General features: G+C 40.7%; 1 protein-coding gene across 1 annotated transcript in view; it reads right to left on the bottom strand.

Moving 5' to 3' along the window:
- Positions 1–1,934: 1,934 nt before the first annotated feature.
- Positions 1,935–18,353, bottom strand: part of ATG2B (autophagy related 2B) — a 71,966-nt gene continuing 55,547 nt past the window's right edge. Inside the window, exons 33-42 of the mRNA XM_065404472.1 lie at positions 18,130–18,324; positions 17,413–17,514; positions 15,687–15,765; positions 10,413–10,617; positions 9,260–9,329; positions 8,537–8,619; positions 6,652–6,773; positions 6,363–6,517; positions 3,944–4,093; positions 1,935–2,548 (exon numbers count right to left, since the gene is read on the bottom strand). Of these exons, the coding sequence (XP_065260544.1) occupies positions 2,318–2,548; positions 3,944–4,093; positions 6,363–6,517; positions 6,652–6,773; positions 8,537–8,619; positions 9,260–9,329; positions 10,413–10,617; positions 15,687–15,765; positions 17,413–17,514; positions 18,130–18,324 (1,392 nt within the window). The 3' untranslated portion in view covers positions 1,935–2,317. The remainder of the gene's footprint in view (positions 2,549–3,943; positions 4,094–6,362; positions 6,518–6,651; positions 6,774–8,536; positions 8,620–9,259; positions 9,330–10,412; positions 10,618–15,686; positions 15,766–17,412; positions 17,515–18,129; positions 18,325–18,353) is intronic.

Here is an 18,353-nt window from a genome sequence, read left to right as displayed (position 1 = left end):
ACAGATGTATCACCCACTATAATCAAAGTTTTAGTTAAACCTTATCCTGTGTATTTTGTAAAGTGCCCCCCCCCACACACACACTTATAGTAACGAATAGAACATGTGGTGAATCCCTTTTTCTATACCCTATACAATTTTCTGATTAAGAACATAGGGTATCCACATCTGCAACACATTTTAAGACAGTGTCCTAGTTTAAAGGTTGAATTTATTTATTTATTTTTTGTTTAAATTTAAACCTTTCTGTGCTGCTTTTGCAACCTCAACAAAATTCTTCTAGCCTATGAGAACCAAGAAGCTAACCATAAACGGATCAGTTTTACTGAGCAGGTTGAATGAGTTGCAAGCAGTAAACAGACAGCACAAATAGTGAAAAGTGAAGTTTGAAAATTTGAACTATTAAGAGACTTAATGAAAAAGAGAGCTTATAAAAATATAATATACCTTGACAGTGTGGATCTGTGTAGAAATAATATATTCTAAGGGCATCTCCCTGTACACTTTGATTGTGGGGAATCTGCAAATGAAGTAAAACTAAATAGCCATTTCTTTAAATTCAACTATCAAAAATAGTTTATGTATATGATAAATAGACAGAGCTACACTGTCTATTACAGTATATGCCAATTAACTTGGACATACCTTTACCAGCATGGCTGATATACTGGTATACTAGCCTAATAGTTGCAAATGGTAATGACTGCAGCTACAATATACTACTTATAACATAATTCCACTTATGAGGATTCATTCAAGCGGTGTCAAGTGATTATGATGAATTTACCAGGTGTGAAATGCTCACCTGTGATCTTTTAATATAGAAATTACCAAATAATTAGACAAGGAAAAAAATAAACCCAAACCCAAAAACAAACCCCAAAGAAAGATGAAGTGCAGTAAGTATTCTATTTCAGTACCATAGTTCATGTCATTAAATCTTCACAGTTTTTGGGGGGTGGGGAGTGGAAGTTAAATGGCATCTCCTCTCAACTGTGACAAGATGCTTAATTGATACAACCAGCCAGTGACGGGGTACCCCAATTAAGTGGATTCTAGTATATCTAACAAACCCAGCAGTAAAATGTGCCATTTTTAAAACCAATGACATTTTGCTTAAAAAAAACCAAGCAGAAGCTGAATGAATTGCTGCTCATGACATTCAGTTAATCAATATTGTATTATAGGAGTTTTGAAATATACCATGTTGTGAGAATGGCAAAAACAATAGTTTGTAATAATGTAACCTTTAAATAAAGGGAAGATTGTTAAAATATATTCTGCATATTATTTTAAACTAAATTATGAAATTGTATTTTTTGTACTTTGCTTAGGGTACCTCATCTAAACAGAAACCTCTTTCCTACATCAGTTCTATAACTGCTTTATATTTAAAGTATAATTATTTCATGATAGGCATCAGTACATCAGAAGACAAAGAAACTAGTATTTTTCATTTAATAGGTAGTTTAAACAAAGGTAAGACACATTGCATTTTGTTTTTCTTCCCTTAAAATTTTCATCAAATGTTGTCCCTCTCAATACTTTGCATAAGTTTCTAAATCATAAAGGATAATGCACATTACTGTTTATTCACACTATAAAAAAAGCACAATATACAGGCCATATCCTTTAAAGTGCAACACAACAGAACATGTCTGCAACATTCAGGTTCTTCAAAGACCCACAGAAGTAGGAATTTGATATTTAGGAGGGACAATTATTGTTCACAAGCATATGAACACTGAGTGTAATTTCTGAACAGTTACCAAGAGACTGTCCTTGTTGTAAGTGCCACACTAAAAACAATGCTCATGACCCATAAAATTATAACATTCTGTCTGACTTCTTATCATATGGCTTCCATGTCTGATGTCCAAAACGAAATTCTTACTCTTTAGTTACTGAAGAGCATCTATGGAGCTCTTTATTGAAGATAGTTCTTTGAGCATGCTCAAGAAAACTTTTAATATACACACAAAGGGACTGCTGATTCTAATGGCAAATCAAATGAACCAAGAAAAATATGGTAATTGAAATACAGCAAGCATGTTTCTGACTTGGCAGCAAATGCTCCACTGTGTTTGACACTAGCTACCAAATGTTTTGGTAACATGCAGCATGTCCACAAGCAAGTACCAATTTGCTTTTCACTTCTGAACTTTTTGGTTGGATCTTTTGATATTAAATTGTTTGAAAACCTCGTTCCTGAGATGAGCACAATAAAATGAAATGAGTTCCATCTAAAGCTGCCACTGGGACATAATGTGATGTATTTCCAGCATCGTTATTCTCTTGCTGAGTCATATTTAAAATATCAATCCTCCCCAAGGCGCCATTTCTGTGACTCTTCTTGACGCACATCTGGCCGGATTTGGTTTCTCATTCCACCTAAAACATTTGAGGTTGCCTCTGTTGCGACAATCAGAGGTTTCACCACAGCTGGTGGAATTTGGCGGAGGACTCCTCCTACTGCTCCCGTTACCCCTCTGTTCTCATGCTCTCGAGCAGCAGTTTCATATATGGTCTGGGCAGTGTCTGTAATTCCCTTGGGAAATTAAAAAAAAAAAAAAAATCAGTTACCTAAGAAGAAAATCCATCCTCTTCACGTTAAGGCTTGTCTACGTGGTGGGGTAATGCACTCTATGGGAGTGTGAGTTCTAAAGCACACTAATATGCTGCGCATAAATTGGTCTGTGGAGCCCTGCTGTTGTGCACTAATGGTTCCCTAATGCACTTTAATGTAGAACTGTTTCAAACAGCACTATGTAAAAGTGCGCCAGCAGAGTCTACATGGACCGATTAATGTGCAACACATTAGTGTGCTTTAGAACTCAAACCCCCATGGAGTGGCATTACCCATTGTGTAGACAAGCCCTTGCTCAGCAGAAAACTATTTGTGTGTATTACATCAACATTTTACCGTAACTAGACAAGTTTAATATGGTTGTTTTGATATTTTTCTTATTAAAATCTGATAAACATAGGAAGACTGATTTAATATAATTACTTGGGGGAAACTTCTTGGGCAGTGAAGGTAGCAGGTTTGGGCTATTCCAAAATGATGGAACTCACTGAAGCTTCCTCACCTCTATTAGACTCACCTGTCCTCCAACTATTGTTGTCACACAAATGTCACCCCAAATAATGACCAGAATAAAAAAAAAAGATGGACATTTTTACTAACACACAATAGGTGAAACAAACAACTGAACCACAATATAACTAACTACATCACAGCTAATAATTCAACCTTTTAACATGCTGCTATGGTAGAGAAAGACAAATTTCACTTGTTTCATGCACAGGCTGCTGCTTAAATCATAAATGCCTGACATTTAATTTTAGATAGTTTTAGATGCCACAAAATAAGAATAACTCCTACGTCCTTCTAAGGTTGTTGATTTTCACTAGGACAAATCAGCAGAACAATATCAAGGGAGATTAGGTTGGATATTAGGAAAAGGTTTCTAACTATAAGGATAGTTAAGCACGGAAACAAGTTATGTACTGAGGCTGTGGAATCCTCATCATTGGAGATTTCTAAGAACAGGTTAGACAAACACCTGTCAGGGATGGTTTAGGTATACTTAATCCTGCCTCAGCTCAGGGGAAAGGAGCAGATGACCTGTTGAGGTCCTTTCAGCCCCACATTTCTATGATTCCATGAATGCAAATCTGTAGAACACAGATTTTCTATTGACTCAGGTTATAATTCATCTTGTTTGCAAGGTGCCTTGGCCTAATTCTGTTTTTCAGATTTTCCCTATGTGTGAGGCTTTTATAGGGTTTGGTCTAATGAATTAGATTGTATGTTTCAAATGATCTGACATTTCTCGCCAGCTGAAATTTCAAAATAAGAACTTTTTAATACCATCTTACATATTTTGTTTTAACAAGGTTTAATTGCAGTTTGGTCAAAAATAACAGCATTTTTGCATACCTCTTTTACCACACTGTATGCTTTGGCCACACCTTCCCGTAAGTCTACTGGCTGATGAGCTAAGCGATGCCGAGAGAATCGTTTGACCTTTTTTGTCTCAATACAACTAGGACCTGGGGAGACCATGTCATAAGCAGTTTCTGCAGCTGCCTAGGGATCAGTTCAAATGAAAAATAAATTAATATATTCTTAATATAGCATTTGATCACATACCTAGCCAAAACAATTTACAAAAATTACAATGATAATCCAGCATGTACGTTCTTGTTTTTTTTTTTTTTTTTTTTAAAGATATAAATATGCATTTTACATGCATTCCTCCCTCCTTCAGTTGTTACCACAATACTGGCAAAATAGGAGTTAAAAAAGGGCAGACAAACATGGCGTCAGAAGGTTTATATTACACTCCACGTTACATATTAGTAAAACAGTCTCATCACTTTTACACACTGAACCACAACACAAGTCATCAGAAATAACAATTTATGTTCTGCCTCCTTCCCTCTATCTCAATGTACAGAGATAGGAGAACATTAAAACCCCTTTTTTATTTTGTTTCACAGTGGAATAATTTTAAATCAAGGTGATTTTAATCACTGACTTAAATGATCATTTAAATAACTTTAAAAAAAATAATTGATTTAAATCAGGTTGGGGCAGGGCCGGCTCCAGCATTTCTGCCGCCCCAAGCAAAAAAAAAAAAAAAAAAAAAGCTGCGATCACGATCGGTGGCGGCAACTGGAAAAAGAAAAAAAAAAAAAAGCTGCGATCGGCGACAGCAGTTCAGCAGCAGGTCCTTCGCTCCTAGAGGGAGTGAGGGACCTGCCGCCCCCGAATTGCCGCAGGTGCCGCCCCCTCCCTTGTTACATAAACCTTTATACCTTGGAAAGCTGCTAAATGCTATATTCAGATTATTTTATTCTGCTTGTTAAGCTGGTGCCTGGAGCCGGCCCTGGGTTGGGGCTTTGTAAAACTATCTTGAAAATTTATGCCACTGCAATTTTAAATTATTTTATAATAAACTAAATTATAAATGCTGCTTTTTAATTGTCGCTACTGGTAAGGTTTATATCTTATTTGAATTTTACAAAATGGCAGTAGTTGAAAATTGAAAATTAAGGCTCTGTTCCTAAAACACACAAGCAGGTATGTACCTTTACTCATATGAATAATACCATTGACTTCAATGGGAAATCTCGTATGCATAAAGTTAAAAATGTGCGCAGTAAGTATTTGCAGCTTCAGGGGCTAAAATTGTAATTTTAATAAACTCTTTTCTCTTAGTGCATAGAACGGTTTTCATTTCAAAACAAAATTACTTCAGTGTTAACAGCAGAAAGTTATTCTGAGTTTGAAAACATTAATAAAGTTAATGTGAACTTTTTATATACACAGGCCAAAATTTTCAGAAGCAGGAGCCTAAAGCTAGGCTTCTAAACCCATATTTAGGTGCCTATGCTGGGATATTCAAAAGCACCTGAGTGACTCAAGAGCACAAGTCCCACTGATATCAAAACTACAAATCCTAGTGGAAGAGTACAGCTTTGTCCAAGCATTTTGGCTTTTCTGACTCTTGGGACTGGTCTACACTGGAGGGGGGGATCAATCTAAGATATGCAACTTCAGCTACGAGAATAGCGTAGCTGAAGTTGACGTATCTTAGATCGACTTACCTCCTGTCCTCACAGCGCGGGATAGATGGCCGCGGCTCCCCTGTCGACTCCGCTTCCGCCTCTCGCTCTGGTGGAGTTCCGGAGTCGACGGGGAGCGCGTTCGGGGATCGATTTATTGCGTCTAGATGAGACGCGATAAATCGATCCCTGATAGATCGATTGCTACACGCCGCTCCGGCGGGTAGTGAAGACGTACCCTTGGATGTTCAATAGATTAGAAAGGGGTGTTGGTTGCAAATACAGCACAAGCTGTTTGCTTACAATTTTGTGCGGATCTCACAGTAGGGATGAGCCCCTGGGCTTGTCTCTCTCAGCATGGATGAGCATTTTAAGAATAAAACTTCTTAGTGGAAAAAAATTCCTATGTGACATCTAAAATATGTAATTCTACTAACAAGGACAAAATATCCACTTTCACAATTAAAGACTATAAAATGGGAGGAGAATGGTAAAAAAAAGCAACATATACATTACAAATCATAACAGAAATAAAAAAATTATTTTTAAACTTTTTAAAGAATTATTTTTATCTACCCTGATTTATTTGCTGTCAATATTTCTATATTGCAAGTGTTTCAAGTGAAATCAAATAAGCCCTCTGGGTAGAGACCATCTGTTTTCCATTTTTGTACAGCACCCATCACTGTGAGGCCTTGATCCTCAGTGGGGCCTTTGGGGACTACCATAATAATTATTACTAAAAAACTTGTTCTCTTGTCTAACCTCAGATATAATGTAAAATGTACCTGTATGGTTTGAACCATTCTGTTTGTTAGCTCTAAAGCTGCCATTGCAGTGGAAGTACCAAAGGAAGCTGCTCCTCTTTGAAAGCCTCTTACAATACGACCATCCTTTCGGTACTGTTCTATTGGTAACCACACTAAGTCCTTCAGACCTTGAACTGAAATTACAGCCAGAATGCAAAACACATAACTTGTTACATAAACCTTTATACCTTGGAAAGCTGCTAAATGCTATATTCAGATTATTTTACCAGTGTGATATGTATTTGAACAGTAACAGAACTGAACTCACCTAATTGCACTAATGAATGCATAGGTCCTACTCCTCCCAGGATTCCTGGTAGCTGGTTTTTCTTTATGTCATTAAGCCATTCAGTGATGGCATAAGAGAATAGCTTATCCACACCTAACAAACTGTAACAGACAGAGTTATTAGTACTATGAAAAGCAATGATGACTAAGGCTTTTGGTACTGTCTCGCATGACCTTCTCATAAACAAACGAGGGAAATGCAACCTAGATGGAGCTACTATAAGGTGGGTGCAAAACTGGTTGGAAAACTGTTCCCAGAGAGTAGTTATCAGTGGTTCACAGGACAACGAGTGGGGTCCCGCAGGGATCAGTTCCGGGTCTGGTTCTGTTCAATATCTTCATCAATGATTTAGATAATGGCATAGAGAGTACACTTATAAAGTTTACAGACGATACCAAGCTGGGAGGGGTTGCAAGTGGAGGACAGGATTAAAATTCAAAATGATCTGGACAAACTGGAGAAATGGTCTGAAGTAAACAGGATGAAATTCAATAAGGACAAATACAAAGTACTCCATTTAGGAAGGAACAATCAGATGCACACATACAAAAGGGGAAATGACTGCCTATGTAGGAATACTGCGGAAAAGGATCTGGGGGTCATAGTGGACCACAAGCTAAATATTAATCAACAGTGTAATGCTGTTTCAAAAAAAGCGAACACCATTCTGGGATGTATTAGCAGGAGTGTTGTAAGCAAGACATGAGAAGTAATTCTTCCGCTCTACTCTGTGCTGATTAGGCCTCAACTGGAATATTTTGTCTAGTTCTGGGCGCCACATTTCAGGAAAGATGTGGACAAATTGGAGAGAGTCCAGAGAAGAGCAACAAAAATGATTAAAGGTCTAGAAAACATGACCTATGAGGGAAGATAGAAAAATTTGGGTTTGTTTAGTCTGGAAAAGAGAAGACAGAGGGGACATGATAACAGTTTTCAAGTACGTAAAAGGTTGTTAGAAGGAGGTGGGAGAAAAATTATTTTTCTTAAGCTCGGAGGATAGGACAAGAAGCAATGTGCTTAAATTGCAGCAAGGGAGGTTTAGGTTGGACAGTAGGAAAAACTTCCTCACTGTCAGGGTGGCTAAGCACTGGAATAAATTGCCTAGGGAGGTTGGGGAATCTCCATCATTGGAGATTTTTAAGAGCAGATTAGACAAATACCTGTCAGAAATGGTCTAGATAATACTTAGTCCTACCATAAGTGCAGGGGACTGGACTAGATGACCTCTCAAGGTCCCTTCCAGTCCTATGATTCTATGGCTTGAGGGATGTTTTTTCTAGTGAATGAGAATAAGAAAAGACATTTAAACACTAAAATAAGGGGAAAAGTGAAGGCTCAAATGCCATACTCACTTACCCCTGGCAAACTGAGGTATTTGATCTTTGTGCTCTCCCCAGTAAAAAAAATATATATATCTACAATTGCATTCTGGGATATGTTAGTGGAAGAAAACTTGTGGGGAAAATTGATAAAGAAGAAGCACAGCTTCATGTTATTCCTATAGACTTTGAATCAGGAAAGAACTTAAGTATGTGTTTAATTTTAAGATTTTATGGTCAAGTTCAGTACATGGTTAAGAGTTGTTTTGAACAAAGCCATATTAGACATATTGTTCCTGAATTGGAGCCATATTAGACAATTCTCAGTCCTAGTTTTCATCCCATTCACACCACAAATGTCTATAAACAAACAGTTTAAGTGCATTAAAAATGAAGTTTCTCCTTATAAAAATCATTGCAGTATGCTCTGAATTTTAAATATGCTTAATATGAGAATTTGCTTTTTGCTTGGTATACCCAAGTACTTGCAACGTCCACATCCAATTTCCAGAAAAAAAAATCATATTAAAATTTTGTAAACTCACCCATGTCGATAGCAAAGTCTCTTCAACTTTAACTCTGAGCAGTTTAATTGTGCAAGACCAATCAAAATCCCAGCTAACGTACCCTGAAAATTAAATACTTGGTCAATCTAAAAGTCTATCTGCAATACGCAATCTGAAGTTGGGAAATAAATACTTAAGAACTTTGGATCAAACACAAATTTTCTTGAATATATTTTAAATTGCATACATGGAAATAAAACCTACCCCCATATCCCCTATTTATTTTATTACAGCATTTTGAACTATGCCAGATGAAAACTGACACAAGGTGCTTTGGATAAAGAAGCCGCAATACCAACTTAGCAAACTGGTGTAAGGGAAATCTTTGGATGGCACAGGCCTCTCCAGCAGTACGGAGGTGTATCAAGGGGTGCACCCAACGGCATAGCTGGAGCTCTAATGCACTTCAAGCATCCTCAGCTGATGGCATGGTCCCTTGAGGGCCATTCCTGCTGGGTGAAAATGTGCTGAATAACACTTCCTGTGCTGAATAATGGTGAACCAGACCCAAGGATCTACCCTATTGTTCTCACGTAATAGTTCCATGTTATTTAGTTTCACTGAAAGTTTAAATAAGTAATACTTGAGAATTTTCAAGACTACACTGTAGATGGGTAGGTAGCACAAAGGATAGTTCCGCTCATAGAAAGAAAACACACAAAACATCAGTTTTATCAGATAGTCTCTATGTTGTCAACAAACCTGATCCATTGAGACATGTTTGCCATGGTAATCAAGACGTATTGGAACTTCTGATATAAATCGAAATTCTCTGAAATATACAAAGGAAACAATTAATTTATTACAGTGAGAGAAACTGAAACAGGAAATAAATGAAGCCACTCAAAAGGAAAACCAAAGTATGAACCACAAATAGGTGCATGTCACATTATAAAATGATTCTCTTCAGCTTTTTTGTAAGGCATATATCACTGCAGTGCACCTTAGACTGTTGTTCTACTCCAAAATGTGAGCATAAAAAGCAATGTGGCGTTCCATGTTCACTGTTTCAATGACTTCCAGATCAAATTGTAAAAGTTTATATCATCTTTTTCTAACTATCCGCCCAGCAAATTCATCTTGAGATCAGAAAGTCAAGCTGTATTCCTTCTGAATACTGTATCAGCACAATCTTTTCCATGGGCCAATTCTGCCCTTAGTTACACTGGTGCAACTGTATTGTTTTCAGTGCCTTTGCACACATGAAAAGGAGAGCAGAATTTGGCCCAGCAATTGGAATGTAGTTAACCATTCTGTTGATGATGCACGTGCTGGAACAGAATCTAGCTCACTCTCCCACAGCTTGGTTCTGCAGTGCTAACAAAAGTGAAAAGTTAATTGTTATAACGTAAGTAGATATAACTCAATACATAAGGCAGAACTGTTGAATAAGAAGGTGCAATTTCTTCAGTCACTTTTTAGGTCAAAACTACTTTAAAGCTCATCTCATGATATTTTACTACTGTAACCCTCTTCTCTCCCGTAACACCCAGACCCTCCCTTAATTCACGGTCATCCTTGATTGTGTTAATTTTAATTTAGACTCAGCTCTTCAGTGCAGGGACCAGTCATTTTATTTCTTGGTAACACACCTTGCTCATCTATGGTGATGTATCAGAGCTTTTATTGAATTTCATTTTCTTCATATACACGTGACAGTTTGAAAAAGCTAACAGGAAATTCAAGAAATGGTTATTTTTCAATGATACATCATAGTATTATATTTAAGCTCTGGAAAAAAAAGATAATGCCCACTGAGGCTGCACAGAAATTATTGTAATGCCATATTTTATAAAAAGCAACAAAAATGGTAGAATACATGCAGACCTCTGGAAATCTTGCAACCAAAATTTACCTGAAAAAGACTGGCTGATCGCTGAACGGTGTCTCTTCAGGTGAAAAATGATGGTCCTCTCCATTAACCATATCCACAGAATCAACACTATCATTTTGGCTTGTTTGCTTGTGTACTGAGAAAGAAATGACTGGGCTTGGGTCCTTGAAACTGCTGACATGCTTGGGCAAACTACAGGTTACATCAGCACCAGGAGACTTTTTAACTGAGATAATAAAAATTTACATACAGTAAACAAATAATTCATAGTCTTTCACAGTAATTTCAAGCAGCCTGTTAATAAGTGTTTTGATTTGTTTTTGTCTCTAATGAAACAAATCCATGCTGTTACAGTTAAATGCACTGTGATGTATAAAAAATGGTTACTCACCTTCTCGTAACTGTTGTTCTTTGAGATGTGTTGTTCACGTCCATTCCAATCAGGTGTGCGTGCTGCGTGCACTTAGCAGGTCCCGTCGGGTCGGCTGTGGAGCCCCCTGGAGTGGCTCCTTCATGGCGCTCAATGTATGACCCTGCTGATCTGACCCCTCTTCAGTTCCTTCTTACCGGCTACTCCAACAGAGGGGAAGGAGGGTGGGTATTGGAATGGACGTGAACAACACATCTCGAAGAACAACAGTTATGAGAAGATGAGTAACACTTTTTTCTTCTTCAAGTGCTTGTTCACGTCCATTCCAATCAGGTGACTCCCAAGCGCTACCCTGGAGGTGGGGTTGGAGTTAAGGAATCGCTGACTGGAGCACCACCCTGCCGAATGCTGCATCATCTCTGGCTTGTTGGGTGATAGCATAGCAAGAGGTAAACGTACGCACCGATGTCCAATCTGCTGCCCTGCAGATCTCTTGTATCGGGATCTGGGCCAGGAATGCAGCTGATGAGGCTTGTGCCCTTGCTCTTGTGCGGCACCAGGGAAGTCAAGCGGTGTCATGGGTATGGAGCCAGGGAGCGCCAGTGCCGAGGGTCTCTTGTGGTAGAGTCCTTCCTCGGCACCGTGTTGCCTATGGATGCCAGAGCACTCCGTATGGATACGCCCGGTGCCGGGTGCTGGCGGTCTACAGCCAGCTGTGGGCGGAGAGCAGATTCCATTAACAGCTGCTTTAGTTGGAAATCACACTCCTATTTGGTTCCTGGCCGAAAAGCCCTGCAGATTTTGCACCTTTCCATTTGGTGCGCTTCCCCCAGACACTTTAGACAAGAGTCATGGGGGTCACTGATGGGCATAGGCTTATTACAAGCACTGCAGGGAGCCCGGGAGGGGTTAGGGATTGGGGAGAGACCCCCACTCCCAACCTACTATTTATCTATACTAAATTACTATAATACTAACTATAACTGTAATGACTAATAGAAGAACGCTAAGGGAGCACTTGCTGAGCAAGTGAGCACTGTTCCAACGGTAGGAAGGAACTGAAGTGGGGTCGGGTCGGACGGGTCATATATTGAGTGCCATGAAGACGCCACTCCAGGGGGCTCCACAGCCCTCCGACGACCGTGCATGCGCACACACCTGATTGGAATCGATGTGAACAAGCACTTGAAGAACAACAACACTGGATTTTCACAAGAATAGTAATATGTGTAAAATGCTCCCAAGATGTAAAGTTATAAATAGTTCTATAGGTAGCTAAAGCTAACAAATAAATCATTAGAAAAAGGTCAGGAGTAAAAATTTATGGTAAAAAGCTCTTGATGAGAGACTGAGTAAAATTCTCAGAATTTCAAGTAAACCTTTGTAATTTCTAAGCATTCGTAGGCTTGCAATAGCATTCATGGAATTTTAACAGAAACCCTACTGAGAATTACACAGCCTGTATATTTCTGCAAGTTGCACCACGGAAAGTAGGTGATTTAAGATTGTTTACATACATAGAAGAGAATACAATATAGTCAAAGGGGGAAGAATTCTTAATTAAAAAAAAATCCTATTCTCTCATTTTTGGCCAGGTTTACAATGACAGTTGGATGGAAATACTACTTTAACTTAATACTAACATTTTACTACTTGTATATAAATTTAGGATATGATTCCTTCTGCAAGAACTGCATTTAACTTTAAATTAGTAACTATACATACCCTTTAAGAGAGAGGGAGAAAAAAGCATTTGTTTTGTTTATCCATAGCTCCAACACTTTACACATATGCTCACAACTTTTCCGAAGCCTTCACTAATATGCTTCAATTTTTGGGTGCCCAACTCGAGAGACATCTTGTGGTTGGTTTTCAGAGGTGCTGAGGACTTATGTGGGTATCCAAAAACTGATGAAGAAACAGTTACTTACTATAACTGTGGTTCTTCGAGATGTGATGCAGATGTGTATTCCACTTAGGTGTGTACATTCCCAGCACACCGGAGCCAGAGACTTTTCCCTAGAAGTACCCATAGAGGGGCGATGCTCGCGCCTCCCCTGGCTATATGAGGCAGCGCCGCCCTAACCCCCCTCAGTTCCTTCCAATCGAAAGCCCACAGAAGGAGACTCCGATGCAAAGGGGATGGAGGGTGGGTCATGGAATACAAGCCTGAATCACATCTCAAAGAAACACAGTTACAGTAAGTAATTACTTCTTCTTCAAGTAGATCCAGATGTGCTTTCCACTTAGGTGACTCACAAGCAGTACCCCAATCTGGAGGTGGGGCTCTGAGTCTAAGAAATAGGGACTGTAGGACCACCCTTTGGAGGCCTGCATCCACTCTGGAAAATACAGTAATAGCATAATGGTCCTTAAATGTACGTATGGATGACCACCTGGCTGCCATGCAAATGTCCAGTATGGAAACGTCACTGAGGAACGCTATTGCTGTCACTTGCACTCTCATGGATTAAGTCCATAGCCGCGGAGGAGGCGTAGCCAAAGCGCTCTCATACTCAGTCTTGATATAGGATGTTATCCATCTAGAGAGGGTCTGTGCAGAGACCACTCACCCCTTCATGCAGTCCGCATATGATACGAACAGGTGAGGTGAAACATAAAATGGCTTAGGACAGTCTAGATAAAAGGCTAGACATCACCTGACATCCAGAGCATGGAGGCACTGTTCTTCTGGGGAAGAGCACAGCTTAGGGAAAAGCACAGGTAAATACACTGCCTGATTCAGAAGAAACTGAGAGACCACCTTGGATAAAACCTTTGGGTGTGGTCGCAGCGTTAACTTGTCCTTAGAGAACTGAGTGTAAGGCGGTTCAGCCATTAGGGCCTGCAACTCTCACACCCTTCTTGCCAAAGTGATGGCTATTAGGAAAGTGGTTTTCTAAGACAGGAGGGGCAGCAGACAGGACACAAGAGGCTCAAATGAAGGGTCCATCAGCGCCACCAAAACCATGTTTAGGTCCCACAAGGGAACCGAATCTCAGACCGGAAGATACAAGCAGATAAACCCTTTCAGAAATCTCCTCACCATGGTATTGGGGGGAAAAAATGAATTCCCCTGAATAGGGGGATGAAACACAGATATAGTTGCCAAATGGACTCTCAGCAAACTGAGTGCAAGGTCCAATTTCTGAAGATGTAGCAGATACTCTAAGATGTCCTGGATGGAAGCCCTTGTCATTTGGGTCCCGTGGGCCAAGGATCACAGTGAGAATCTCTTCCACTTTGATAAGTAGGCCATCCTAATGGAGGATTTTGTATTGTTGAGTAAGACTTGTTGGATAGCTGCCGAACATTGCTGGAGCACCCACAGAAAAAAATTAGTGGGTGCTTAGCACGCATGGGCAGCCAGCTCCCCCGCTCCCATCTCCAGCGCTTCCCACCTGCTGGCAGCCTGCTGATCAACCCCTTCCCCTCCCTCCCAGTGCCTCCCGCCCGCCGCAATCAGCTCTTCTGTGGTGTGCAGGAGGCACTGTGCGGGGAGGAGCGGGGACAGGGCGTGCTCAGCAGTGGGGGGCAGAACTGGGCAGGAAGAGGCAGGGCAGGGGGGGATCTGGGGTGGGAAGAGGCAGGGAGGGAGTGGGGGCTTGGGAGAAGGGGCGGGGTCTGGGATGGAGCAGGGGGTTGAGCATCCCTAGGACCAAAAGGAAGCCAGCGCCTGTGCCTACCCTGCCGGGCTCTGTCATTTCCAGCTGTTATGGCCAAGGAGGCCACTGATATGGGTAAGGCATTGATGGCCAACAGGACCTGGACCCTACTTCCCAGCTTCGGGGCACATGCCAACCCTGGGAGCCATATTGGTCCATTGGCGGCCCTCGGAGCTTGTCAGGTGATGTGGAGTGGGAAGATGACAATCCCAACTCGGAATCAGAAGAGCCCTGTGATCTTGGGAACATGGGAGGAGTGATGCCCGAGAGAGTCAATAGATGGCCTGATTCATCCATCGCCCAGAACAAGGCAGGAATCGGTGCCCCCAATGAAGGCAGTCCCGTCGGTACCGAGCATGCCAGTGCCATAGGCAGCATCAGTCCTGGCGCAAACAGCGGTACTGGAGCACCCGAGTGCATTGACATTGAGGATGGTGAAGGCAGGGGAACTGAAGAGGGTCCCTGTACTGATTCCAGTACTGGTTTCATCCCCACCACGGGGAGGGGAGCAACTGGATGTGGTGCTGACAAACACAAGGGTTCAGCAGCTGGCTCCATCGGAGGGGCTATAGATGGCACACCCCTGGCCAATGGTAAGGGCAGGACTGAAAGGCAGAGGAGATCTGTTGCTGCCTGGTACGCTGATGACGTGGACACAGCTGGGACTGGCATCTCCGTCATCAGTACTGGACTCAATGGAGGCCAGAACCAGAGTTTCCGCCCTTCCCACTCAGTACCAGAGAAGGGTCCAGAGGTACCCGTACAATACTGAACACTCGATTCAGTCCCAATCCGGTTCGCACTTTTTCTGGGGGAGGCAGAGGCGTCATCCTGCAACCTGGAGCGGTCCCGATTGGTCTTATGACACCTCTTCCTCAGCACCGATGGAGGAGAACAGCTCAAATAGCCAGGGGAAGGGCCATAGCCATGCGGCACAAGCACCACCCTCTATGGGGACTAGTAGGCAAACGTCTCTAACTCCAGCACGCTGAGCGTGCATACACCTCATTGGAATACACCTAAGTGGAATACAACTCTGCATCTACTCGAAGAACACCACAAAATTAGAGAACTCTTCTGAAAGCTTTAGGCTTAATAAATTATGTCTAATATAGTTCTTTAGCAAATATAATAAATTACGTGTATTAGTATACACGCGCGCGCACACACACACACACACACACACAAACAAACGAGAGCGAGAAAGAGGAAGAGAGGGGTAGAGTGTGTGTTTCCAGCTTACTACACCAATGATAGTACCTTCTGGATCTGGAGTCATTAAAACTTCCACTTCTGTAGAAAGGCTAGTGAAAAAATCCTTCAGGAAAAACAAGGCATCCTAAAATAAAGAAATAACGCAATCACGTCAAAGGAAAGGAAACAAATCACCTCAATCTAGAGTTCTCTGAAGAAACCATCCGCAATCCTGGATGTTATGTTTCTGTGGGTACTTGCACATCAATCAAAGGAACAAGAGAATACATTTTAGCATCCAGAGCTCAAGTCCTTTTTTCAGTTGCAACCTAAACCAAACAATGCATTGGCCCATATTGTGCAATGGAGAGCCATGGGCAGAAATGTGGGAATCCCCCTTGCATTGCACAGCACGTGGGGCAGCTGCTTTTGCAGTACTGTCCCAATCCCTTTCCTGGGACTCTTCAGAGGGTGGGGGACATGCATGGTCCCTGCACCAACCCTCACAGAATACAGTCTAGAACTATGTTATTTTTCCTTTGGCCTCTTCTATGTAGCTAGAGGGGAACCGGTTAGAATGGATCCATTGGAACTGAACTACTAAAAAGCTGAGGAGGTCATTATTGGGGACCCCAGAGCCAATGTGGAGGCCCTTGCCTCCAGGGAACACATGGCAGAATGTGGTTCATTCTCCAGGGACTGAAAAAGTGGACATCATGTACTGGGCAAAGCTAAAATCATGGTATAGCAATGTTTCAAATGGGAAATTTTCTTGGCTACTAGATGGCAGCACTTCCATGCGATATTTCTGTTCTTGGTGGATATAGTATGAAACTATTACAGACTATGGCAGGGCAGATTTTAAGAGGCACAAATGGCAGTAAGTTAGGTGTTTATCATCCACTGAAAGCCACTGGAAGGTAGACACCTAAATATCATTTGTACTTTTGAAACTCTCCCCCTCCATAGTCTGCAGAAGTCAGTCAAGGAGAGAATTTCAAACCCATATTGCTCATTTCTATCAAAACCATGTCATTACACTTCTAAACTTTTAGAACTTCTGGGTTTGGGAGGCCTCACATACAGTGGATACTAAACAAATAAAAAACATTCTGATAGAACTAATTTCTACCATCTCTTTTCAGTGCTCTCTGCCATTAATGTTCCAAATAGGTGTTAAGGGTAACAAATGGCAAAGAGCTTGTGGTACAGCAGTCTTACCATGTCATGTGCTTCTAACTAAAATATTATTGACTTCTCTTCTTCACATTAGAATTCAACATTATTGGACTTACTTTCAAGCCAATGATCATTTACTGGGATGACAAAGCTATACAAGTGTTGCCAAAACATAAAAGTGTACTCAAGTGTACTCAAGTCTTTAAAAATTCACTGAATTTTTCAGAAGTCTCACTGAATGAAGTGCAATCTTTGAGAGCATAGCCATTTCTGCAGATATTACTAGTCTCTAAATTAAAAAGTCTAGTCACTATGTTGGCTGGAGCACTAGATAAGCTCAATTGTTAAAAAAAAAGAGATTTTTCATATAAAACGGACAAAGACAAATGTACAAGGACACATGTAGAGCTGGAGGGAATCCAAAGCTACATAACAGAAGGCAATCAAACCCACAAAAGAATTGCATAAAATGTGTATTCGGAGGTTATGAGTGTAAAAGTTATAGTACTCATATTAAATTTCTCCACACAAGCATTTAGAAATTGTACATTGCCACAATCCAAGGGGCACAATGATGCTTCATCTAATGGACAGTGTCTCTAGTATCACCAACCTGGTCGATATTGAGGCGAAGTGGCATTAGTGATACACGTAAACAACATTCCTGTGGGGATCTGCCAGACTCTGGACGGACATGTAATGCTTTAACTGTTAGCTGCAGAACAAGAATGAGACAGAGAAAAACTCAATATATAAAACTCGAAATATAAAAACTCAAACCAAAAACACTGACCAATGAAAAGTGTTCACCTTTCATTCATACTTTGAAATGATTACAACTTCTGTCCTTGTAACATATCTCAATTTGCCAATTATATAGCTAACACAGGATGAGTAACTTATCATGGATTGATGTATGTCTGAAAGTTCACTGGAAAAGGAAAGCTACAAATGAAACAGGTCTCCAAAGCCTCTGACATGAATATACTAGGTGTACATGCCTCCATACGCAGCTGAAATTCAAAGTGTACACACACACACAAAGTGATGCATACTCAAAACTGAAAATACAGTGCAGCTTAAGTAAGCCTGTGTGTGCTAGATCTATTTTAAAATTGCTATAACCTTGAAAAATAGGATAGAATATTATTTGAGATGACCTTTTATACTAAACTCTACCCACAAGAAATTAAGAAAATAGCCTACACTGACATAAAGCTTATGCTATTACAACATTCCATTATCGCATACTTGCTCTTCTGCAATACCATTCTCACAATTAAAACGTTTGGTTACTATAATACCCTATGAATAAGTTTCATAATCTTACCATATTAGAATGTGCTTTTCTGGGCATCTCCTTACTACAGTAGAGATAGAGAAATTTATTCATCTGTGATGTAGCCAAGCGATCTCTGATCTCAAGGTCTTGAACAATAAAAACCTGCCGGGACACCGGCTGCTCCAACAGACTGGATTCACATTCCGGCCCTCCTGGAGGGTATACCTCATGCTGGAATTTCACCTTGGAACAGAAAGGCAAAAGGGGATATT

Source organism: Emys orbicularis, chromosome 4, assembly GCF_028017835.1.
Source record: "Emys orbicularis isolate rEmyOrb1 chromosome 4, rEmyOrb1.hap1, whole genome shotgun sequence".
In the NCBI taxonomy this organism is placed as follows: domain Eukaryota; kingdom Metazoa; phylum Chordata; order Testudines; family Emydidae; genus Emys; species Emys orbicularis.
Note: the sequence above shows the minus strand (reverse complement) of the source record. Positions and strands in the feature narration are given on the sequence as shown.